General features: G+C 56.2%; 1 protein-coding gene across 15 annotated transcripts in view; it reads left to right on the top strand.

Annotated features, from left to right (window-relative positions):
• The first annotated feature begins 376 nt into the window (after window positions 1-376).
• Window positions 377-25,953, top strand: part of CAMK2B (calcium/calmodulin dependent protein kinase II beta) — a 79,626-nt gene continuing 54,049 nt past the window's right edge. For 6 of the 15 annotated variants that reach the window (XM_082692085.1, XM_082692083.1, XM_082692084.1 and 3 more), the window contains exon 1: window positions 377-552. In XM_082692085.1, coding sequence (XP_082548211.1) covers window positions 488-552 — 65 coding nt within the window. In that variant the 5' untranslated portion in view covers window positions 377-487. Of the gene's footprint in view, window positions 553-24,528; window positions 24,743-25,953 lie in introns of those variants that run through there. The other 9 variants (XM_082692079.1, XM_082692075.1, XM_082692077.1 and 6 more) reach the window with 4 other exon arrangements.

Raw genomic sequence — 25,953 nt, 5'->3', positions numbered from 1 at the left:
TGGGTGCAGGACACGTGTGCGGGCGCGTTTTCCGGCGTGGTGCAGGTGATGTGACCCGTGTGTGTGTCAGCGTAGGGTGCGGGTGCGTGTGCATGTGCGGGAGAGGTGTGGGTGCGTGTGCAGGGCGAGGGCGCGTGTGCGGGTGCAGGGTAGGGGTGCAGGAGTCGTGCGGGTGCGTGTGCAGGGCGCGGGAGCGGTGCGGGTGCGCAGGGCGCGTGCAGGGGCGGCGGGCGCGGCGGCGGCGGCGGCGACAGCCGCGCCCGCGTTCCCCGCGCGTAGGTGTGCGGCGCGCTCCTGGCGGGGACGGAGCGCGCAGATCTCGCGTGCGCTCGCCGCCCGGCGCAGCCCAGCCCGGCCCCCGCCCGGCGCCGCGAGCCGAGGTGTCGCCCGCGCCCGCGCCCGTGTCGCCGCCGTGCCCGCGAGCGGGAGCTGGAGTCGCCGCCGCCCGAGCGCAGCAGAGCGCACGCCGAGCCCGTCTGTCGCCGCCATGGCCACCACGGTGACCTGCACCCGCTTCACCGACGAGTACCAGCTCTACGAGGATATTGGCAAGTAAGAGCCGCGGCGCGTGCGGGCCGGGCGGGGACCCGGGAGGGCGCTGCGCGCGGAGGGCTGGGACCCCGGAGACCAAGACCCTCCGCGACGCTGGTTCCGGGCGCACTGCGGCCCCGCGCGCCCCCGGCTCCTCCGGGCTCGGGGCCCGAAGCGCACGGCCCCGCGCGGCCCCGACCCCTGGGCCCTGGGCCAGGCTGCTGGACCTCGGCGCGCGCAGCTCTGCCCGGCCCTGTTCAGCCCGGCCGCCCGGTCAGAGGCCGTGACTCCCGGGACTCGGGGCGCGGGGCTCGGCGCCGCGGGGGCGGCAGCAGGTGTCCCCGGAGCGCCGGGCAGACGTGACGCATTTGGCGGCGGGAGGTCAGAAAGGAGCGGCGCGCGGGGGCGGCCGCGGGGCCTAGAGCGCGGGGGAGGGGGCGGTTCTGGCCTGAGGGTCGCTCCTGGCGCGGGCCGCGCTGTCCCCACCCCCACCCCAGCGGCCAGGCGCGGGGGCGGCGGGACCTGCTAGGCGCCTGCTCCTCCGCGTGGCTCCATCCGCGCCGGGGGTGCCCGCTGCGCTCCCGGCCGCGTGGGAACAGCCTCTGCTGCGGGCCCCTAGTGGAATCAGGGTTTTGGAGGATTTTCCCCCAGATTCTTCTGGAAACACGAGTCAGGATTGCTGAGGGGCTGAGGTCAGGAAGCTTGGCAGGTCCCAGGGGTGGAGATGAGGGGGTGAGGTGGGGAGCCGAATGGGCTCCTGATTTCAGGGTCATCGAAGTAGGCGGGGGAGGGGTGTGTGGGGGGGTGGATTTCGGAGAGTTATTGACGCGCCTGCGGGGAGGGGGGAGGGGAGAGGGTGGGAGATGAAATGGGGAGGGGCTTCCAAGGCTCGGGTCAGGTAGGGCCTCACCCCTGGGGAACAGGTGGCTCCTGGGCTCTGGTCTGCAACGTGCTCTTGTGGGGCACCCGGACTCCGAGTCTCTCAGGGGCTGCTCTCTGACCCCTGGGTGAATCAGGGTGGCTGCCCCCCGGCATCCCTTGGTCGGGCTCCAGAACTCCTGAATCCCTGGGCTCCATCCTGGCGCGGCCAGAGCCCCGCTGTCCTCACTCCTCCTCCAGCCCTCCGGCGTGGTGGGGGCGCTGGCGAGGTTTCCTCGTACACATCCAGCCGCCGAGCCTTATTTTTCTTTTTCTAAAAATCGTTTGTGGTAGTGCTTGTGTTGGTGAGATGGGTCCTGATCTGGGAAGACTGAGACGCCCTGCGGATTCCCCCTTTCTCCCTGATGTGGGGGAGGATGCGGGTCAGGCCTGAGGGCTGGGCGGAGTGGAGGAGTCCCCTGGCCTGGGGTTCTGGGCAAGGCCGTGCCCTGCAGGCCCAGAAACTCCCTTCCATTCCTTGGGTGGGTGCTCTTTGGGTGCCTGGCTTTGAGGCTGGGGGCCTGGAGAGCTGAGCAGAGGGATGGGGAGGGTCCAGCACACCCTCTGTGTGTCCCCCTGGGGTCCTGAACACAGCCTGAAAGAAGCTGGAAGGGGTAGTGGACTGGGGTCCTCAGAGGAAGGAGGTAGTTCTCCTAGGCAGAGGGTGGCCATGGGAGGAAGTCACTGTTCCTAGGGACCTTCTTGTCCTTTCTGTGCTTGCTCAGGAGCACGCAGACCCTTAACCAGGCACCCCTTCCCTCAAGCTGATGCTGCCTCTGCTGACACCCCTACACTTTTCTGGGAGCTTCTGTGGGTCCCGTAGGGCATAGGGAGGCCCACACAACTGAGGGCCTCTGGTTCCAGCAGCGACTGTTCATCCTGGCCACTAACATCCACATCCACACCGGGGAGTGGAGGTCTCAGCTGCCTTGGGGAGGGGCTGAGAGGGGTCCGCACAGCAGAGGCCAGATTCCTCCTGGGCAGCAGGAGCGGGAGTAGCTTCCAGAAGGGAGCCACGTGGTTGCCTGCCCTGCGGTGGAGCTAGGGCCCAGAGTGGGAGTGGGGGAGACATTTGCGGTGGGCAGGGGCCTGGGAGGGGAAGGGAACACACCCCAGGACCTGGGGCCCATCCTCTGGATCCAGAAAACTTTCTGCTAGGCCCAGCACACCTTTGCGGAGCCCCCCAGGTAGTGGGTCCAGGGAATGACCTCGGGGGGGCCTTTCACAGCCCTGCTGGGGTGTTCTGGGTAGGGGAGGCCGAGCAAGTGCAGGGTGAGCTGTGGCGGGGCAGGCAGCAGAAGGCCCGCACCTCTGCTCAGGGCTGGGTTCCAGGTGGCCATGGTGCCCGCTTGCCGCTTGTTGACAGCGCCTGCCCGAGGCAGTGGGTGTCCCTTCCCTGGCCCCAGGTGCATGCGTCCAAGTTTATTTAAAGCTGCAGCCCCTGGCACCAGTCAGAGGACGCTGAGCTCTCTGCCCGGGAACGGCCGGGCCATGGGCCCGCAGCTGCCTGCGTGACACGGCCTCCACCGCTCCCCTCCCTGTCCGGCTTGGAATCCTTCCTTGGGGAGCAGGGTCTGAGGGCCGAGAGAGGCTCTTGTCCGGGGCTCTGCCCTTTCAGGCCTGGTGGGGCATGCCTGCCAGGAAGGCCCAGGTGCCAGGTCGGGAGCCACCCAGAGCGGGAGGTCCCCAGTCGGGCGCCCAGCAGGGGAGCGAGGCGCGGCCCCACGTGCACTGGGCAGCCGTGCGCTCTCCACGGCGCTCACCGCAGACGGCTTCCAGACCTGGAGAGCGGCTCCGGGAGTAACCCTTCAGCCGAGCATTTAGAACTCCGACTCTTCCATCCTCTGGCTTCGGTTGTTTGTTCTCAGTGAGAAGAAAGCATTACAAGCGGATGGTCGATACCCCAGGGGCGGCCCGCGCCGCGGTTCCGGGGAACCCGATCACGCGCTACACTTGGAACCTGCTAAGGGAGCAGGTCGTCGACGTTCTCACGGCGCACGCGCCGCACTGCGTATACGTACGCGCACGCGCAAACACACCTGCGCGCGCATTACGCATGCACGCCCGCTCGCACGCACGCACGCACGCGGCCCTGACCTCGTGAGGCGGCGGGCGGGTTGGCGGTGACGGGGTCATAAGCTCTTTGCGCGGCGCACCTCACGCTCCGGGTCTTGCCGCGCGTCCCCGCGAAGACGGAGGAAGCGCTGGGGAACCCCCGCAGCCGCGGCCGCTATTTGCCGGTTCCTTCCAGACTCTCCGCTTCCTCTACCCAGGGGCGCGCCCGGAGCCAGCGGGTAGGAGCCTCCAGCCAGGCTCGTCACTTCCAGAACGCTGGGACTGCGCGTACACGCGGCTGCAGGCCAAGCGCACCTGTTACCTGTTGCGCCCTGACTTTGATGCCGTGGCTGCTGGGCTGGGCCCCGTGGTGCCGCTGCGGGCCCCCCCCCCCCCCGCCCCCCGGGGAGGCCTGGGGGCTCCGGGTGCCACGCTCTCCGGTCGCGCGGGAGCTCGGCGCCCAGGCGCAAGGCATTCTGCAGGGTTGGTCCCGGGTGGAGGGGCTGCTGGCGGGCCCGTGACTCTGTGTGCGTGCGGCGGCTCCCGGCGTGCTGCCCTTCGGTGCTGGCAGACCTCCGCCGCTGGGCAGTCGGTTGGGTAGAGAGGTCTTCGTGTCAGGCTCCCGAGCCGGCCGCTTGTGGGGCTCCTCTCCTTTAAAACGCGGGCGATGTCCCCAGAAGAAAGCTCCCACGAGGGCCGGGTTTCAGGGGTTCCGGACGTTCCCCCGGGGTAGGTAAGGTGGCCCCGTTGGAGCCACCTCTGATGTGCAGGTCACTTGATTTGAGTTGACCAGGAAGCTGCCCTCCCGTCACACTTTACAGACCCAGAACCATGGCTCAGGGAGGATGCGCCTTGGGCACCCCACCCCTGCCAGCTCCCCCTGAACTTTGCCAGGCCCAGGGCTGACCTTGGTGTGTCCTTGACTGCATCCCGTGTTCACTGGTCAGACGGGAGCAGGCCCTGTCCTGAGGTGCAAGCCCTCACTGGCCATGGGCTATTCCGCTGGTGAATGACCTGCTAGGAAGTTAATAGATAAACAGGATATTCAGAGCAAATTGATGGTTGAGTCTCTCCCCAGCGAGGCAAAGCCAGGTTGCCAGGGAAGGAAGAGAGGACTGTGGGGAGGAGTCGTCAGCTGTTTGCTCTCTCGCCCCCTCCAGCGAGCACTTCCCTCCCCAGAGCCTTATGCCAACACTGCCTGCTGCCCCGGCTGCTCCCCCAGACGCCCCCCCATCTGCCCAGGGCCCACTCCTCCCTTGCCCTGCTTTTGGCTGGCCCTAGCGCTGGGCCCCTCCGACGTGCAGGCAGCCACCCACGCCTGCGGGCGGGGTGCAGGCCCCTTCCGGCCCGTGGGGCTGCACGTTTGAGGGAGGGGTGAGCAAACTGGCCCCAGAGCTGGAGTCCCATCCTTAGTGGAGGGTGTTTGGGGAAGAAGTCACACACGCCGAGGCTGCGGCAGGATGCACATGAAGGTGACGCTCCTTTAGTTACTATTGAGTGGTATTTTTATACCATAACCTACTTTGGTGGGAGCTAAGAATATACCTCGCGCTTGCTACCTGCACTCTTTCTCTCCTGGTAGCGGTCCCAGCAGTTAAGTGGTGCTTATTACATCAGCGTGCTCCATCCCTGAGATCCACACTGTGACCATTCCCAGTTCATGGCACAGGTGGACGGAGGTGCCGAGGAGCTCCATTTGGGGCCGACCCGGATTCGAATCCAGGTAGTGGGCTCCAACATCCGCCTTCTGCTCCTCGTGGCAGCTCATGCCCCCACTCTGTTCTTTCCACCTGCTGACTCACAGCCTGCTTGTGGTTGACTCTAACCCTCGGCTTTTCGGGACCCGCCTGCCCTCAGCCGGTGGCTCACCATGGCCCCGGCCCCCACCCCGTTCCTCTCCGTAAAAGCCTCGTTTCCTTTGGTTGTCCTTCCACGACAGCCAACACTCTGCCCCTGTTTGGACCAGCAAACAGGGATTTTATTGCATTAATTAAACAAAGTGAAAGAACAATATCTTCTCATAAAGGGAAGTAAATATACATGTGTGTGCAGTGAAAGTGACTCTTTGATGGGTTCCTCAGCCAGAGGAGCCTGGGCAGACCAGCATTGGCGTGAGGACACACATGCTCATGTACACACAAGCAGTATGTGTCATGCATGTATCTGATTTTAAAAACACAGATGGAATCACCATACATGTGATTCTGTAGTTTGTTTGCTCCTGGCACCTGTTCACACCCGTATTCCTCCAGTCTGAGTGTTTTCCTACAGCTCAGGGCCCGTCCGTGCCTGTCCATCGCACACGGGGTGAGCTGGCTGCTGTTTTTAAGCCGAAGATGGGACCCATCCTCTGATAAGCATGATGGGGGATGATACGCAGGCTCCCACGCTTTCTCGGAAGGCGTGATCCCTACGTAGGAAGGAGGATGGGTTTCGTCTGTTGTTGGCTGGGCACAGAAACCCCTTTCAAAAAGAACCCAAGACCAGATTCCTCCCCTCTTTTATCTCATCTAACGGAGAGAGATTTTTTTCTTACACCTAAAAAGACACTGTTCCCATGTGGGTCCCGTGTTGGCTCCACTGGGGTTTAACAGGTGTTGAACAGGACCTACAGGGTGGAGGTGACGGGAACGGTGTCTGCTCCTTGGGTGCATCCTATCCCTCCCTCTGCTTTCCAAGGCCACCTCCCTGGTTCAAGGCATGAGATGTGGCCTTTCTGGAGATTTCAAATATATTTTCAAAAAATTTAATTCCCTTTTTCTCTCCCACAAAAATGGAATCTGATTTTTAAAGCATCTTTCACAGCTGCGAGTCACTTTGTTAGTGTAGAAACATAAAAATGCATTATGTATCAACTTGGTTTTCCAAAAATTATCATATTGGCATATTACATAGAAATGTATACTTTATTCCTATAAAAGTCTGAATCTATTTAAAATAAAAACATCCTTGTATGTTAAAGTGGCAGGACTTGCTGCCCAGTCCCGGGGGCCCCTTGTCCCCTGGCATGTGGTGGGCTGCTAGCTTGGCCAGTGGCTCTGCCCCCTCCACACGTCATTCTTCTGCGTGGACATAATGATCCTGACATAACTAAGGCTGTGATTCTTTGTTAGGCCAGATATAGGCGTTCGTTGAATTCTGCAACAGATTGGCAATAGCTGGGCAAAGATTTAAGAAAATTCTATGGAGGAAGCATAAACCGCTCTGTTCCACGGGGGGCGGGGCGGTCTAATTTCAGAGCCACCACCTTTCCCACTTGACGAGCAGCTCGTGGGGGCCTGACCTCAAACAGCAGAGTGACCGGGTCCCCCCTGAGGTAACACCCTCCATGGGGGCCAGTTTCTTGGCTGGTACGCATTTCCAGCAGGAGCCATGGGGCCGTCCCGCCTCTCCATTCTCCAGCCCACCCTGAATTCCAGGGCTTGGAGTCAGGCACCTGGTTGGTGCCCAGTGCAGTGGCCTCGAAGGCTGCACGTTGGCACCCTCGCCCTGTGGGTGGGGGGGAGGAGGGAGGTGCTGCTGGTCCCAGGGACGCTCAGACACCTGGCTTGCGGGGCCGCTGTCTTGTTACCTGGTGAGGTGTGGCTGCAGGTTGGGCTTCTCAGAGGCGCCTGCTGTGGACTTGACCTCGAGGGTTTGCAACATTCTTTCCATGTCTAATAAAGTTCTTCATGTAGCTCCTGTTCTTGTATGTTGAGGTGCAGCCTGGTTCTCAGTTGTTGGTTTGAGCCAGGCCATCTGTTTCTGTTTTCTTTCTTTTTTTAAAAAAAGATTTTATTTATTTATTTGACACAGACAGAGATCACAAGTAGGCAGAGAGGCAGGCAGAGAGAGAGGAAGGGAAGCAGGCTCCCTGCTGAGCAGAGAGCCAGATGTGGGACTCGATCCCAGGACCCTGAGATCATGACCTGAGCCAAAGGCCAAGGCTTAACCCACGAGCCCCCTAAGCACCCCTGTTTTCTTTTTTTTAAGTAGGGTCCACACCCAGTGTGGAGCTCAATACGGGGCTTGAACTCATGACCCCGAGATCAAGACCTGAGCTGAGATCAAGAGTCAGATGCTTAACTGACTGAGCCACCCAGGTGCCCATGCCATGCCATCTCTTAAGGGCTTTCTGGGTAAAGAGTGCTTGTCTAGTGAGGAGTGCACCTGCCAAAGAGGTGGCCAACACAGCGGTTCCCAGCCCTGGCTGCACAGTGAGGACCCCACCCCAGACCCGCTGGGTCAGACACAAGGGGCATGAGGTCTCCGGTGCTGCAGCGGGCTGCGCAGACACAGGTTCGAGGGCAGGCCCAGGCTCCTTCCCCCTCCCTGGGCTCTGTGTGAGCCTCTCCTGACCACGGGTGGGGAATTGGCCTCCTTTTTCCGAGCACGCAGCCATGTCACTCCTGATCCTGTTTGCCTAGAGCAGCACTGTCCAAAAGAGACACAGATGTGAGTCACATGTGTCCTTAAAATTTTTCTACTACTTAAAGTAAATAGAAACAGATGAAAGGAAGTTTAATAAGCAGATGTATTTAATTCAGTGTATTCAGAGTATTATTTCAACACTAAATCAATGCAAACATTATTGTTAAGTATTTTATATTTAAAAAAATATTACGTATTTGAAGTCTGTTTTGCATGTTACAGCACATCTCCATTTGGACCAATCTCAGGTCATTACGGCTGCTTGTAGGCTGTGGTCACACACTGAACAGGGCATGTCTAGGGCATCAAGGCCATCATTTATTTACTTATTTATTTGGCAATGTTTCTGGTTTCTTTTGCTTTTCTGCAGACTTCCTCAAACTGTAAGTCTGCTAGGACACTTAACTGTTTACGAGACTCTCTAGGTGCAGGGGAAAAGTCGTGAAAAAAGGTACTTGCTCCCAAGGATCTTATACTGGTCGGGGAGGCAAGTCACAGACATAATGATGTGGTAGAAGGTGATTAATACCGCTGCTCCAGGAAGAAGTACAGAGACTCGGAAGTGCCATTTAGGAGGAAGGCTATAGCTGTAAAAGGGGTGGTTGGGGCATGTCAAAGGAGAGGAAATGCTAACTGCTAAAATCAGGAATGAAAAAGGGACAATACAACTGACCCTACAGCAATGAAAAGATTATAGGGAGTCTGTGCAGAAGTGTGTGCCAAGGTGGATAACTTGGATGAAACAAATTCTTGGAAGGACACAAGTAACTGAAAATGACTCAAGAAGAAACAGAAAATCTGAATAGGACTATAACAATGACAGACTCATTGATGAGCGAGAAATTTTGAAATCTCCCACAAAGAGAAGCCCAGGCTTCTGGTCAATTTTGTCAGACATTTAAAGAAGAATTAATAGCAGTCCTTCACAAAGTCATTCAAAAAAATAGAAGAGGAAGGAATTTTTTTCCAACTCCTTCTGTGGAAACAGTAATACCCTAATACCAACACCAGAAAAGGACCCCATAAGAAAGAAAACTATGGACCAATATGGATATAGATGCAACATCCTCAAGAGAATATTAACAAAATGAATCTAGCAACATAGAAAACGGTTATAGATTATGAACAAGGAAGTTTATAATGGGAAGTTGGTTCAACATACAAAATTCAGTCACCATCATACAGTATATTAATAGAATAAGCAGAGAGATTATCTGATTATCTCAATAGATCAGAAAAGTATTCAACAAGATCTGATATTTTTTCCTGGTGAAAATACTCAAAAAACTACGAATAGAAAGGAATGTTCTCAACTTGATAAGGGTCGTCTATGAAAAACCCACAGCTGACATATTGCACGATGAAAGCTGAATGCTTTCTCCCAAGGTCAATGTCAGGTCAGGACAAGACAAGGATATCTACTCTTTCCACCTCTGTTAACACGTGCAGGACGTTCTAGCCAGGACAGCTGGGCAAGAAAAATGAAAGCACCCGTACTGGAAAGGAATGGGTAAACCCATCTCTGGGTTTGCAGTTGACATGGTCTTATATATAGATTATGTTAAGGAAGTCCCAGGAGGATGATCAGAACTAAAAATGAATTCAGCAAAGTTGCAAGACACAAGATGAAGATATAAAATTCCATTATATTTTATTACACTAGCAATGTTTGATCCCAAGATAAAATTAGGAATTAGGATAATTCCATTCACAATAATATCTAAAAGAATAAAATACTGAGTAATAAATCGATAAAAGGAGTGTAAGAACTTGAACACTGAAAACCACAAACTACTGTTGGAGGAAATTGAAAACACAAGGAAATGGAAAGACATCCCATGTTCATGGACTGGAAGATTGAATGTTAAGACAGCTGGACACTGCAAACTGACCTACAGATTCCATGTGATACCTGTCAAAGTTCCAGTTGCCTTTAAAAAAATCAACAAGTTGATCCTAAAATTCATATAGAAATGTGTGGAGACCCAGAAAGAGCCAGAATATTCTTAAAAAGGAAGGACAACATGGAAAGACTTACACTTGGTAATTTCAAAACTAGGGGCGCCTGGCTGGCTCAGTCGGGGAAGCATGCGACTCTTGATCTCTGAGTTGTGAGTTTGAGCCCCACATTGCGGGTAGATAATACTTAAAAAAAAAAAACAAAACTATACAGCCACGGCAATCAAGACGGTATGGGTACTGGCATAAGGGTAAATAGAGGGGAATAGGACTGAGAGTCTGGGATAAACCCATGTATCTTATCGTTGGATTTTTGGCAAGGACAACAAGACACCTCAATGGGGAAAGATTACTGTCCATTCAACAAATGGACAGCTGGGTGTCCATGTGCAAAAGAATGAAGTTGGAACCCTACCTAACACCATAACACCATGATCTCCAAATGGATCATAGACCTAATTGTAGGAGCTAAACCTATAACATTCTTGGAAGAAAACAGGAGTAAATTTTTGTGATCCAGGATTTGGGAATGGTTTCTTAGGTAGGACACCAGGAGCATGAGCAACAAGAAAAAGACATAATCAGCATTAAAAAGTTTTGTATTTCCAAGGACACCCTCAGGAAAGTGAGAAGATAATCTGCAGAACGGAAGAAGATATTTGCACATTACATATGAGATAAGGAGTTCGTGTTTAGACTAGTCCAAGAATGTATTGTCTAACAGTAAGAAGACAACCCAATCAGAAATTGGGCAAAGGACCTAGATAGACATTTCTCCCAAGAAGATGTCCAAGTGCACGAGGAGTGCATGAAGAGAGGCATTTGGGGAAATGCCAGCGAAAACCACAAGCAGACCCCACCTCACTTCCACTCGATGGCGAGTGCCACGAAGGCTGACAGTGGCCAGCGTCGGCGAGGGTGGGGGCTGGAGCCCTCACGCTGCTTCTGGGGATGTGGAATGTCGCAGCTGCCCTAGAAAGCCGTGCCTCCAAACGTTCCATTCCTAGACATGTATCCAAGAGCAAGGAAAGCACAGGTCCACACAGAATCCTGCTCCTTGGAGCCGGAATCCTAACAGCCAGAGAGTCGAAGCCCCCGAATGCCCATCGACTGATGAATGAGTGAGGAGAACAGGCCGTGTCCACGTGATTGCGATGAGGTCTAGTGTGTTCAGTACACGGCACGGCAGCACAGCCCAGGGAGTGTGGAGAGAAGCCAGTCTGGAGGCCCATGTGTCGTATGGTCCCTTTACCTGACGCATCTGGGGCAGGTGGCTCGTCTGCACAGAGGGCAGCGTGGGGGCACAGCGCGTGCCGGGTGATGGGAATGTGAGCTTAGCTTACGCCGTCCATGGTGACGGACGGACGGTTCTGTGCTGTAGTAACAACCATTGAATTATACACTTGAAGTGGGTGAATTGTTTGGTCCATGAATTCTATCTCAATAAAGATGTTTAAACCTAAATAAAACCAACGTAGAAAAAAAGAGAGAACTCTAGCATCTGGCTCTCAACCCCCAAATTGCCGAGAAGTGAGATTTGCAGTGAGAGCGGCTTTGGCTCGCAGCTCCCTGGCGCTGTCCCCACCGTGCCCGTGTGGGGCCGTGGCCCAGCCAATGTGAGCCGTTCCCATGGCCCTCTGCCCGCTGGGGCGCCGGTGGAGGCAGCGGAGGCCGGAGCCTCTTGTCCTCCGTGTTTCTGAAGCCAGGCCCAGCTGGCGCTGGTCCATAGCGGTCTCAGAGCAAGCAGAGCGGCGAGACTGGGGCCAAGGCCCACGTGTCTTGGTTCTGGAAGGCACTGGGGTGGTGGGAGGCCTGTGCTCCTGCCTCTGGAGGGCGAGGCTCCCTGGGGAGCAGGAAGAGTGGGTCCCAGGGTGTGTGGGACCAGCCTCAGAGAGGGGATTGCTGTCAGCAGGGTTGGCCATGACAGGGCCAGGAGGGCTGGAGTGGGGGCGGCAGGGAGCCCAGACCCCAGGTCCTGTTATTCCTGGATGTATGGTCACCTCTCTGGGTCCTCAGCAGGGCTTTCTTCTTTCTTTCTCCCTTCCTGTACCTCTCCTTACCTCCTCTCTACTCCCCCTGCCCATCCTCCAGGCTCCCACTGTCCCCAAGCACCCTCTGAGGTTCCCCCAGCCTCCCCAGAGCAGGGCCTGAGCTGGGGCGCTCTTGTCTTGAGTGCAGCTGCCAGGTGGACGCACGTGTCAGGGAGGGGTCCTCCGAAATACTTTGCCTTTGGGGTTCGTCCCGGGGCTCCAGTGGCTTCTGTCCTCCCTAGCCCTGGACTGTGCCATCTGGGGGCTCCCGGGCCAGGGCCTTGCTCCTCAGGGGCCCTCGTCTGCACTCCCCCCACTCCTTGGTGGGTCTGCTTGGGGTCCTGTGGCAGCACTGCGACTTGTGAGATACACAACTTCGAGGTGCCCAGCTGGGACGGCACGTTTCACTTCCTGGAGGACATGAGCAAGCGCCTGTCTTGATCGCCTGATGGACAGTCTGCCCTGTGGGGGGTGTTCCCCTGTCTCTTCCCACAGCAGTTCAGAGTGTGCCGACCAACGGACTGGCGTTCCCCTCCCTGCTGGGGGCTTGGGGGCTGGGTTTGTCCCTCTGTGTCACTCCCCCTTCCCTGCCTTTGAAGGGTCCTTCGGGGTCCCCCCTTGATGCCTTCCTAGGGACCACGGCTTCTCCTCAGAAGGGGTGTGGCGGGCTTCATGGCCCCTGACCTTGCGCTGGGCATCGAGGTCCCTCCGTCGGGGCTGAGCTGCTGTTCCGAGTGTCAGGATGTCTGCTTCCTGGCCTCATCCGAGTCTTCTGTGCTGTCCCATGTCGGGCAGATAGGGTGCCAGCCTCCACCCACACAGCAGTGTGTCCTGCCCCATATGGAGCCAGCCAGGTGCCCGGGACCCCACTCTGCATAGCCTGTGGGTTTGTGGGCCTCGCGGGGCTCGCACAGGCTGGCCGTGGGGCTGTGGGTGGACAGGGGCGCCTCAGAGCCCCAGTTGTCGTGAGGGTGGGTCGCACAGCATGCCAGGAGCTGGCTGCGTGGCCGCCTGTCCCAGTCCAGGCTGTGGCATGTCCCCTGTGTGCCATCCCAGGTCCTGAAGCCTCCGGTGGCGGCAGCATTTCCCTGGGGGGCTGGGAAGAGGAGCTGGCTCAGAGCCAGAGACCCCCGGCCCCCAACGAGCGTGGTTGGCGCTGTAGACTGGCCGCTCCTCTGTGCCCAAACCGGGTTGCCGATGGGGCCCAGCCGCCACCTTGCCCGTGCCAGGCCCCCACAGATGCTTGCTGCCGTCCGTCCCCTCCTGGCCTTCTGCCCGGACCCCCACCGCCTTCTTCCGATGCGTGTGGAGGGAAGTCTTCTGAAAAACCTGGTTGTCAAGAAAGTGTTACAAGCACCAGCCTCTACCCTCCCCCTGATTGTTTCTCGGAGACCCAGCTGCGCACAGCACGAGGACAGTCTATTGTGAGATGCTTGCGAGGTCACTCTCCCCGTCCTCACTGGCTCAAAGCGAACGCTTCAGTGGCATCGAGCACATCCACTCTGGGGGGCGGCCACCACCACAGTCTGTTCCCACAACTTTCTCCCCGGCACTGTCCCGCGCGAGGGAGACACTAGCCCCCATCCCCTGCCCCGCGCTGCTGCCCCCGTCTGCTCTCCGGCCCTGTGGGTTGGATGCCTCCCAGCATCTCCCGGAGCTGGAACCCTACAGCGTGTCCTTCTGTGTGCGGCTCCTTCCACTCAGCGTGGCAGCCTCCGGGGTCAGCCACGTGGGAGTGGGTCAGGGGGTCCTTCCTCTTCCAGGCTGGGGACGGACCACATTCTGTTCATCTGTTGCCGGACATTCCGGTTGTCTTTGTCTCCCAGCTGCCGTGAACAGGTTGTGCACAGGACATGTTTAAAAGACATTCACGTGGTGTCCTCCTTCTGGCCACAACTGTGTGACACTGGGCTGTGTGGCCCTGGGCCTCCATCGAACGTCGCTGGTTTCAGTCCCCCTCTACAAACCAGGAGGGTTAGGGCAGGGACTTTCTGGGGTCTCTTCTGTCCCCGTGTGTTGGTTCTGTGGAAACCCACACCTTTGCTCCGAGACCTGCCACAAAGCTTACCTGTTAGAAGCTCAGGGCCCCTAAGCCTATCACACGGATGTTTGTACCCTTTGAGAAGAAAACTAAAGAGGGTTGACTTCTGCTTGACCTGAAACATAAAACAAAAACAAGTCCCTAAAGCTTTTTTTTTTTTTTTAAAGATTTTATTTATTTATTTGACAGACGGAGATCACAAGTAGGCAGAGAGGCAGGCAGAGAGAAAGAGAGGAGGAAGCAGGCTCCCCGTGGAGCGGAGAACCCGATGCGGGGCTCGATCCCAGGACCCTGGGATCATGACCTGAGCCAAAGGCAGAGGTTTTAACCCACTGAGCCACCCAGGCGCCCCAAGTCCCTAAAGCTTTAATTGAAACACACCTTGCAGGAAAAAGCCCAAGTCACTGTCAGTTCCCGCACCCCTCTGGCCTCTGCCGCCATGCAGTAGACACTGGGCAGCTCTGGGGGCTTGTGCGCAGCACGCAGTGTGTCCCCTGAGCCAGTGGAGATACTGGCCATCCCTGTTGCTGTCCGTCCTCTGGTGGCTGCTGCAGGAGTGACCTGGGCAGTCACTCAGGGCTCTCTCCAGGGGTCTGGCTTAGCTCTGTCCCTGTCCCTGACTGCCTGGCCCTGTGTTTTTGGGTGGCCCTGTGTCTTGGCCCCTGCAGAGCCCCAGCTAGAAGTCCCAGGTGTCGTTTTGTGGAGAGCCATCACTGTGGCGGGCCTGTTTCTTCCCGGTGGGCTTCTGCATCTGTCCTTGGTCACACTAGTGGGGCAGCGACACAGACCCCTTTCCAGGGAGGGTGCCGGGCCCATCCCAGGGCCGAGGACATGGAGCCAGGCTCAGGCACTATTGGGGGCAGCCCCTGGGCATGCAGTGGGACACGGAGGCACAGGGTGGGCTGCAGGCCAGGGCACCCTCTCTTGAGATTTCAGTAGCTGGACGTGTTGTCATTATCCCCATGCAGGGCAGGCAGCCTCAGCACCTGCTGCCCAGGACCCTATGCACCTGCTCCCTCGGGGCCTTTGCTGGACCCTCCTGGGCCCACCAGGCCTGATGGTCCATGGAGGCCACAGAGCATGGACAGGTACCTCGGGGCGTGCGCCTTGCCCCACTGGAGTTTTCCTTTTGGACTAGGATTCTGAGGGGGAGGACCTCTTGAGTCCTTGGGCCGTGGCCAGAGCCTACACCCCCCCTTTCTCTGCATCTCTCACCTGTCCCATGCCTTGCAGAGTGGACATGGGGACAGGCCAGGGCGGGGTGTAGGCACCCTGAGGCAGGGCGAGGGCCTGGGTAAGGCACAGAAGGGCCGTGTGGTGGAGGCTCCAGGCCTGGCTGGGCTTACCCGTCCCGTCCCAGTGTCACTGCCTCTGTGCCTGGCCCACAGCTGATGACCAGTTTCCACAGCAAACTGGAATCCCTGCCATCCGGGGTCTGGGAGCAGACGCAGTGTCCAGGTACATTTTAAGGGACAGCTCAGAACTCACCTTGCTGCTTCCCTCCCAAACATGTGAGGCACCTGCCCCCTTCAGGTGGAGCTGTGAAGGGGTGATGGCCCCCCACAGAGGGGCTGCTACAGCCTCCTTCCCACTGACATGGGGCTGACAGTGGAAGCAGACCGCTTACAGAGAAGGAGGTGCAAGCCCCTGGTGGCCCGTGGACACAGGGATGCCATCAGCCCCAGCCCCGCTGCCTCACCCTGGGTCCACTACGGGCTTCAGGCCCACAGATGCTTCTCCCTGTTGGCCAAACCGCCAGCCTCCAGGCTCAGCCCTCCTGCTGCCCGGGACATGGGCCCTGGGAGCCGGGGGCGGGGGTGGTGCTGGATTGGCCAAGGCCTCCCGGTACCCACAGGAGAGGAATGCCAGAGACGAAGATCTGACCTAGCCAGCCTGGGGGGAGCAGCCGTCCTGGGTGGTGCTGGGGTTCTCCTGCCCTGCCTCTGTCCTGATTTTGGTCTTTGCTTGATGCATCCCTGGTGCTTGGGTTCGGTCCGTGGCTTCTGCGAGGACCCAGTGTGGTTGTCACTGGACAGTCCTGGAGAATGTTGGTTACTGGAGAGAAGGGGGGAAGGACAGCGGGGGACAGTGAGCAGGCAGCACGCAGGGTGGCCGGACAGGCTGCACGGAGGGCAGCCTCAGCAGGGCCCTCTCTCCTGTCCCGTGGGTGTCCCCCTGCCCTCCGTCCCTCACCCTCTGCCTCCACAGTGGCAGGGGCATGGGCGGTCCTTTGGGTAAATACCCAGTAGTGCAATTGCTGGACCCTATGGTAAGAGAGTGTTGGTGAGATATCCCCAGTGTCCCCCAGAGCAGTGGCACCCGTCTGCGCCCCACCAGCAAGGAGGGCGCTCCCGCCACTCTGCACCCAGTACTGGACAGTGTCGGGGTCCTGGATCTCCGGCGTCCTAATCGGGGCATAACGGAGTCTCCTTCTCATTTTTTTTTTTTTTAAAGATTTTATTTATTTGACAGACAGAGATCACAGGTAGGCAGAGAGGCAGGCAGAGAGAAAGGAGGAAGCAGGCTCCCTGCGGGGCAGAGAGCCCGACGTGGGGCTCGATCCCAGGACCCTGGGATCACGACCCGAGCTGAAGGCAGAGGCTTTAACCCACAGAGCCACCCAGGCGCCCCATCTCCTTGTCATTTTAATCTGCGTTTCCCTGACAACACTGGACGTGGGGTGTCTGTCCACGTGCTTACTTTGTCTTGGACGAGGTGTCTGTGCCTGTCTTCGGCCCATTTTTAAACTGGAGTGTTTGTTTTTCTTACTGTTGCGCTTCAGTAATTCTTTGTGTATTTTTAATGCAAGTCCAGTCCCAGATGTGTGTCTGGCAGATACTTCCTTTTGTCTGTGGCTCATTTTCTCAGTGTCCTAACCTGTCCCGGAGCAGAGGTTTTATTCTGGTGAAGCCCATTCGGTCATTTGTGTCCTTCATGGAAACACTTGTGGTACCGTATCTGAGAAAGTCATTGCCAAGCCCAAGGTCACGTAGATTTTCTCCTACAATGTATTCTAGGACTTTTATAATTTTGCCTTTTACATGTAGGTCTACAATCCGTTTTGAGTTAATTTTTTAAAAAATATTTTATTTATTTATTTGACAGAGAGAGAGATCACAAGCAGGCAGAGAGAGAGGGGGAAGCAGGCTCCCTGCTGAGAGCCCGATGGGGGGGGGCCGATCCCAGGACCCTGAGACCATGGCCTGACCTGAAGGCAGAGGCTCAACCCACTGAGCCATCCAGACGCCCCAAGTTAATTTTTGTAATAAATGTAATGTCTGTGTCTAGATTCTCTCTCTCTCTTTTTCTGGCATCTGGAGAGTGAGTCGTTCTAGGACTTGGTCTGTTCAGGCTACCGTGATCAAAATACCACAAGCTGCGTGGCTTATGAAAAATGATTTCTTACGGTTTGGGGGGCTGGAATTCCAAGGTCATGGTGCCCACACATGTAGCGTCTGGGGAGAGTCCACAGCCTAGACAGCTGTTGTCCCTGTGTCCTCCTGCCGTGGAAGTGTGGCAAGATCTCTCCGGGGTCTCTGTTCTAAGGCGCTGGTCCCATTGGTGGGGCTCCAGCCTCCTGACCCCCTCACCTCCCAAAGACCTGAGACCTCACCTTGGGAGCTCAGATTCGAACGTGTGGATTTGGGAAACACAAACATTCAGACCACAGCAAGCACCATCTGTTGTGAAGGTTTCCTCCGCCGGCTTGCCTTTACTCTTCGCCAAGAGTCGGTTGACTCCGTGTGTGGGTCCCTTTCTGGACTCTCTGTTTGCTTCCATTGATGTGTTATCTCTCTTTCCACCAAACCACGCGGCCTCGATTACCGCAGCTTCTTACTAAGTCTTGAAGCCGGATGGCATCAGCCTCCGACTCCGTTCTGTGATCTTGTGTCGGCTACTCTGGGTCTTTTGCCTCCAAATGGACTTTAGTAGCAGTTTCGGTTCTTTCTGGGATCTTTTTTTTTTTTTTTTAAAGATTTTATTTATTTATTTGACAGAGAGAAATCACAAGTAGACGGAGAGGCAGGCAGAGAGAGAGAGAGAGGGAAGCAGGCTCCCCGCTGAGCAGAGAGCCCGATGCGGGACTCGATCCCAAGACCCTGAGATCATGACCTGAGCCGAAGGCAGTGGCTTAACCCACTGAGCCACCCAGGCGCCCCATCTTTCTGGGATCTTGATCAGGACTGTGTTGAAGCTAGGCCACGTGGGGAAGAACAGACGTCCTGACAGCAGGACGGTCTTCTACCCATGGACGTGAGACGTCTCTGCATTCATTTCGTTCTTGGATCTCGTTTGTGGAAGTTGGGAGTTTCTCTTCTGTAAATCTTGCACCTGTTTTGTGATACCCAAGTATCGTTAGTTCATTTTTGGGGGGTGATGGGAACAGTATAGCATTTTAAATCTCAGATTCCGTTGCTTGTTGCTGGTGTGTAGAAAAGCAGTTAATTTCGTATATGAATCTTATATCCTGCAACTTTTTTATAATCGCTCATTAGTTCCAGGAAGATTTGTGGTTTTTGTTTTTGTTTTTTTTAACCATTTGGGAGACTTTATACATAGGTAATCATTCATCTGCAAAGAAAGACAGCTCTATTTCTTTCTTCCCAATCTGTATAACTTTTATTTCCATTTCTTGTCTTAGTGAATCTGCTAGGATTCCCAGTACAATGTTGAAGAGGAAAGCATCTACTTTCTCCAAAAGTATGAGGTTAGTTGTAGGTTTTTTGTAGGTTCTTGCTAAGGATTAAACTGTGGCCCGGCCCTCCAGATTGATAGGTTAAAGCCCTAGCCCCAAGTGGGACTGTATTTAGAGATAAGATCTTTAGGAGGTAATTAAGGTTAATTGAGGTCATAAGATTGGGTCTTTATGAGAAGAGACGCCGGAGAGTTTACTGGCTCTCTCTTCCTGTGTACCCACTGAGGAAAGGCCCTGTGAGCATTCAGGGAGATGGTGGTCACTTGCCAGTCTAGAGAAGAGAGCTCACAAAAGAGCCCAGACCCCGAGGAACCTTGATCTTGGACCCCCAGCCTCCAGAAGTGTGAGAAAATAAGTTCCTGTTTTTAAGCCATCTAGACTCTGATATCTTGAGCCAATGCAGTGTTTGTTCTTCATCAAGTTACGGTAGCTCTGTTCCCAGTTTGCTGAGATTTTTACTACGGATGGATGTTGGATGTTGTCAAAGGCTCTGCTGTATCTGTTGATACAATCATGTGATTTTCCTTTTAAATCAGTGGGTGTGATGGTTATGTGAGCTGGTTTTCAAATGTTGAACTAGCCAGCTTTGCCTGCTGGGGAGACGTTGCTGCTTGGCCGTGGAGTGTATTGTTGGACTCTGCTAGGATTTTGTTAAGGACTTTTGCATCCGTATTCATGAAAGATGTTGGTCTGTAGTTTCCTTTTCTTATAATGTCTTTGTCTGGTTTTGGTTTTAGAGTAATGATAGCTTCACAGAATGAGTTAGGAAATAGTCCCTCTGCTTCTTTTTTTTTCTGGAAGAGATTGTAGAGAATTGGTATAACTTCTTCCTCAAGTGTTTGGTAGAATTCACCAGTGAACCCACTGGAACCCACAAGAATATCCATTTGGTGTTATGCCAAACACCACTGGGTCTGATGCCTTCTGTTTGGGAAGGTTATTAATTGTTGATTCAATTTCTTTAACAGATATAGGCCTCTTCAGATCATCTGTTTCTTCTTGTGTGAGTTTTGGCAGATTATGTCTTTCAAGGAGCTGGTCCATCTCATCTGTGTCGCCAACTTCTGGGCGTAGAGTTGCTCATCGTATCCTTTATTATCCTTTAATTTCCGGGGGTCAGTGTTGGCCCCTTTTCATATCTGATGTTAGTAATTTGTGCCCTCTCTCCTTTTCTCTTATCCTGGCTAAAGGCTTATCAATTTTATTGATCTTTTCAAAAGATCAGTTTTGGTTTCGTTGATTTTCTCTATTTATTTCCTGTTTTCAAGTTCATTGATTTCTGCTCTTTTATTATGTCTGCTGCTTTCTTTGTATTTATTTATTTTAAAGATGTTATTTGTTTATTTGACAGACAGAGATCACAAGTAAGCAGAGAGGCAGGCAGAGAGAGAGGAGGAAGCAGGTTCCCCGCTGAGCAGAGAGCCCAATTCGGGGCTGGATCCCAGGACCTTGAGATCATGACCTGAGCTGAAGGCAGAGGCTTAACCCACTGAGCCACCCAGGCATCCCTGCTTGCTTTGTATTTAATTTGCTCTTCTTTTTCTAGTTTCCTAAGGTGGAAGTTTAGATTATTGGTTTTAAGTATTCTCTTCTACTATATGCATTCAATGACTTGAATTTTCTTCTAAGCACTGATGTTAGTAAGTCCTGCAAATTTTGTTAGGTTTTATTTTCATTTTCATTTAACTAAAATAGTTAAAATTTTTTCTTGAATTTTTTTCTTTGACCCGTGTGTTTTTTGGAAGTGTGTAGTTTGACCTTCCTGTGTTTGGAGGTTTTCCAGCGGTCTTTCTGCTTTTGTTTCCAGTGTGATCCCACTGTGATCTGAGAGCACGATGTGTATGACGTCTCATCTAACAAGTGTGGTACAGTGTGTTATGGCCCAGAATGTGGTCTGGGTGCATGTGTGTGTGAGCTCGGGAACGTGTGTTCCGCTCTTGCTGGGCGAAGGCGCTGTCAATGTCCCATAGACCTAGCTGGCGGAGGGTGCCGGCGAGTGTGGCGCCGGCCTTCGTGGTTTTCTGCCTGCTGGGTGCGTCCGCTTCCCATGGAGGGTGGTGACTCATCGACTTCTTACAGTTCTGTCCGGTTTTCCTCGTGCCGTTTGATGCACTTTCAGTGTCCACACTAAGGATTGTCGCGTGTGAGGCCTCTCTTTACCCTGATAACCCCCTTGCTCCCTCTGCTCCCTCTGAAATCAGTGCGGCTGCTCCCGTGTTCTCCATCCCTTTGTTTTTTCCCTTGTGGTAAAATACACATAATATAAAATTTACCATTTAAACTGATTTCCGTAGCCTGAGGACATTTGCGGTGTGCACAGCCATCGCCACCATCTTTCCAGAACCTTCTCGTCTTCCCACAGTAGCTCTGTCCCAGCATGTTCCTCCCTCTCCAGACCTCACCGTGTCCCCTGGGCTGAGGCCCGTCTTGGGCCCGTCACCTCTGCTGCTTGGAGCCCTCCAGGAAGCTGCTCGAGGGTGTCTTTGGGCCGCAGGGGAGTGCAGGAGGGTGACGGTGTGAGCTGTGAGACTGAAACCTGACGCTGCAGACACGTGCCAAGGTCAGGCTCTTCATCTGTGTGGGACTGGCTGACCTTGGTGTGACTGCAGAAAGTCACAACGATTAGTCACCACTGTGCACACTCACACCCAGATCTCCTCAGGGCACCTGGCACAAGTGGTCGTGCGGGGCCCTGCCGGGGTCTTCCTCTGAGCTGCGCCCGCAGGACTCCTGGGGAAGCCGTTCCTCTCTCACATTCGGGTGTGTGTCTGTGGCTGGGCGGTGGACGCTGGCTGGCGGCGGCGGTGTTTCTGCCCTTCCTCGCCGTTTCCTACTTTGTAGTGGGGGTTCATTCAGCAGACATCTGTCGCTGGACTTCGGCGGGCCTCATAGGGTTTCAGAAGGGGGTCAGGATTGAGGCCTGGAGACTCAAAGACCCTCTGCCCCCCCATTCCTGGCCCTCATGACACTTCTTGAGTAAAGATTTCTGTGGTGAAATAATTAGGTTTCAATTAGCAATAATTGCACCTTGGATAAACCTCTTTGGCTACGATACTGCCACTGCTCAAAGCTGTGGTGAAATAATTAGGGAGAGGCTGCACCTCATGACTCCCTAGTTGGACACTCCTAGCACAGATGACCATATTAAAGGCTCTGAGAAGTCCTGCAATTAAAAAAAAGCAAGCAAGGAAGGAAGGAAGGAAAACACCATTTAACTTACTAATTCTCAAACTTTGCCTAAAAAGCCCCCTTTGTACCTACCATCTGTTGACTTCCTGCAGAGGTAAAGTCTGAGGAACATCATTTGGGAAATGTTTGTCTGGTGCACACAGTGGCACATCAGGTGGAGCTGAGGTGAGGGCCCGTGTGTGTTGGGGGTTGAATTGTGTCTCCTCAGAATTCATATGTTGGAGTGCTAACCCCGGGATCTCAGAATGTGACCCTTATTAGGGTTGTGGCAGATGTAATGAGTTAAGATGAATCATCCTGGTGTAGGATGACTCCTCATTTAATATGACTGTGTCTTTCTAAAAAGGGGAAATTTGGACAGAGACAGGCACATAGGGAGAACGGCATGTGAACATGAAGGCAGAGGGCAGGGTGATGTTTCTACAGACCAAGGAGCACCAGGGATCTCCAGCCAACTCCCAGAAGCTGGGGAGAGGCCGGAACAGACTCTCCCTCATGGCCTCAGGAGGAACCGGAACCTTGATCTTGGACTTCTAGCCCTTGGGCCTGGGAGACAATACCTTTCTGCTGTTTAAGCCACCAGTCTGTGGTGCTTTGCTGAGGTGGCCCCAGGACATTAGCACAGCAGGGATGGTGCAGAGCTTTAGTTTCTTACAGGGGCTCAGAGGACCGGGCTGGGAGCCACCGGGATTTCAAGGGCCTGGGAAGGGCCCGGGTTGGACACCAGGGCAGCCGAAGAACAGGCCGTTTTCATCACTGGTGGTGTGGTAAGTTGTTGTGAATCGCCCAGCTAATGTGCCTTAATAACTCTATGGAAATAACCGAGATGTTCATGGCAGGCCATTTCTGAGGAGGGACATCGGACACATCCCCAGTGCCTGTCGGCTGAGAAAGTGCTCGGCGACCCCTGGAAGGAATGCTGTCTGCTCCGAAGAGGACAAGTCGTGATCTAGGTCAGAGCGTGGGGATTGTGTGTGAGGTGACACTCGACACAGAAGGCAGTCCACAAACCAGGCTCTCGCACGTGTGGCTTGCGTGGACACTGCCGAGGCCACAGGGATACGGGTGTTCACAGATACGGTGCAGTGTTATCCACACTGGTCTCCAGCCAGGCTTCTTCAGACCTGCTTCCCCGTGTCCTCCCTGGACGGCGGTGGGACGCGGTCCCCAGAGGGAGAGCCATCCTGTCACTGGGGATTGGTGGCCCTTGTGGGCCTGGGCTCTGCACATCACTCCTGCAGCAGGACCCGGAGCTCCTGCCCAGTGGGACACATTTTTGCCCAAATCCTGCTGGGGACCAGCATGCTCTCCCTCTGGCTCTAGCCCCAGGGCCAGGGAGGCAGGGGAGGCCGGGAAGGCCGGGAGGCTGACATTCCCTCCTGGCGTCCCCGGAGTTGGCGTCCTCTGCCGGAGCAGTTTGCAGCTGCCACACGTGGAAGGGTTGTTCAGTGTGTTCGAGAGGGAGGGGAAAACAGAGTGTAAACAGGTGCGGGTCCCCCAGCAGGTCATAAAGGTGGGGGCGCCTTCCACGCGTTCTTCCAACTACCTCGTTGGTTCCGTTTTCTGCCAGGAGCATGGGTAATGCGTACTACGGTCGCAGTAGTCATAGCATAAGCAGGAAATACATAACAACAATCGCAGCCCTCCGTTTCATGTAGAAGTTAATGTTTCCTGCCCAGTTACCTAAGTCGATCGAAACCATAGAAGGACCCCTCTCTTCCTTCCCCAGAGCTAGTCTCAGTCAGAGGTAGGAAAAGGGCATCCCCCTAATACACAAATAGCAGCTTGATTCAGTTTAAACGAAGGGGAGGGAACAAGTGAAGGGCGTCCCTGGCTGGTTCGACCGGAGCCTGGCCCGGACCCCCTGAGCTGAGTCTATCTGGGCCCGGCCAGGCTGGGGAGAACGCGGTACCGCTCCAGCCGGTCTCAGCACCGACTGGTGAGTGTGCAGTGGGGAGACTGGAGGAACGGCCAGCTGCTTCTGCTGCCTGCCCAGCCTGTTCCAGAAGGATCGGTTGGCCTGCTGGCGGGGCGCTCAAGAGGGCTGTTCCCATCCAGAGCAGACCTCCACCCCCAACTCCGTCCCCAGCTGCGGGGTGCCTGGGCCAGCAGATGAACCATGGTTGGGTCCTTTGCTTTGACTCAAGGCTTTGGTTTGCTCGGCTGTGAACTCTGAGACCTGCGGGAACGCAGCGACCCCCTGCAGGCACTGCGGTGGGTCGGACCTGGGCCGCAGCCGGGCTCGCTGTGGGAAGGCCCGCCCCCGGGTCGCCGTGGGGCACCTGTGGGGTGTGGGCTGGACCCCCGGACTCCTTCCCAAACCTGGCGAGGTGCGGCTCAGCAGATGAGCCCCCGCGTGGAGGGCGGGGTGAGGCGGGACGTGAGCCGGGTGGGGGCGGCCGGGAGAGGGGCCGCCGCTGCCCCCCAGGGTCTGCCAGGAAACCGGGTGAGAGCCGAACCGCCCAGCTGAGAAGCAGGGGCAGCTGCGGGCTGGAGTTGCAGGGGCAAGTTGAAGGGTTGACAGGGACAGGGGGCGGAGCTGCAGGGGCGGGGGGAGGGGCGGTGTGGGATTGACAGAGGGGGCAGAGCCAGTAGAGGCGGGGAGGGCGGGGCTGGGGTAGGGGCGGGGCCGACAATGACGGACCGGTGGGCGGGGCGGGGCTGGCGGGGCGGGGCCGGCGGGGCGGGCAGGTGGGCGCGGGCATAGAGCGGGTGGAGCAGGGAGGGGCGGGTCTTCGTGGCCAAGTGCCGCGGGGAGCGGGCGCTTCGGCGGGCGCAGGTGGTGCGCGTCAAGGGCAGGCTCCCTGAGGCGTTGGGTGGGGGGCGGCATGTTGGGGCGGTTCAGAGACTGGAGGAAAGCGCAGGGCCGGACCTTGCTGCTGCGGCCACAGGTTGGGCGGGCAGCAGCGGGAGGTGAGTGAGGACGCGACCCCTGCGCCCCTGCGCTGGCTGACGGGGGCCCTTACGGCCTGCTGGCTCGCTGCGTCCGCCCCGGGGGACGAGTGGGCTTGCCTGTGCGGCTGGAGGGGAAGGGGCGGTCCCCAGAAAGAGCGAGAGACTGGGATGGGGTGGACTTCGGAGAGTAGGCCGCAGGAGGTGGTGGGGGCATCTGCAGCGGGATGAAGGGTGTTTCCTGCGGGGCTGAGTCCGTGGGACCCCTGAGCAGAGCAGGAGGGTCGGGTTGGGGGGCCCCGGCCCCCACCAGGACAGGCTACGGAGAGCCACAGACAGGCAGGGGCCGGCATGGTCTCTGGACTGTACCCAGGTGAGGCTGCCCTTTGTGGCCGGAAGCTCCAGGGGCCGTGGACCACGTTGGCTTGTAGGGGAGAAGCCAGGAGGACAGCTGCAAGGGTGCAGGGAAGGGCAGGGAGGAGAGGGGAAGAGGGCAGGCCTGGTTGAGGGACCGCTCTGAGCCAGGAGGTCACCCTGCTGCCTGCCTGGGTGGGGCCTTCTTGCTGGTGGAAATCACGGTTCCTGTTCGAAGTGATTAGAAATGAGTGTTCAGATTCTGAGGCCCCCAGCACCAAGGGCGCTGTGGGGCTTTTAAGAGTCAAGTCAAGCTGATTAAAAAAAGAGAATGTCTTTTGAGTCCTTGCTGGTTTGAGACTGAGAAAATGACCCCGTCATTTACTGGGACCTCAGTAGCAGAAAAGCCGTCCTAGGGGGGTCAGAATAGAGACCCCGGCTCTTGGTCAGGTAGATGTCTCTCAATGACATATTTCTGGGGGCAGGATGGGGTGAGTCCCAAGGAAGGACGCTGCTGGCCTCACCTCTCTCCACCGTGTCCTGGATGTTGGGACCCCTGGCGGGTGGCCTGAACAGCACGTTTTTTTTCAGCATACTTGCGGTTCTGGGGGACTTCCTTGCTCAGGGTCTGGCAACTGGCTGAGCTGGTGGCAAGGGGAGGAGGCGGCAGCTGCTCTGAGATGCCAGGCTGAGGCCCAGTCCAGGTGCAGGGAGGGCAGGTGGTCCATCTGGGAGGCGCAGTTCCTGGCAGTCCTTCAGGGCCAGCCCAAGGGGAGGGGGCAGATGCCTGGTGTGGGCCATGAGATTGGGTTTGCCATGACCAGAGGCCAGAGGGGTGGTGGTTCCTGGGGGCTGCACAGCTTCCCTGTGCTTGTCCT

The sequence above is a fragment of the Mustela nivalis genome (genome assembly GCF_964662115.1).
Source record: "Mustela nivalis genome assembly, chromosome: 12".
NCBI lineage: Eukaryota > Metazoa > Chordata > Mammalia > Carnivora > Mustelidae > Mustela > Mustela nivalis.
The sequence above is the reverse complement of the archived record's forward strand: the minus strand, read 5'-3'. Positions and strand labels throughout refer to the sequence as shown.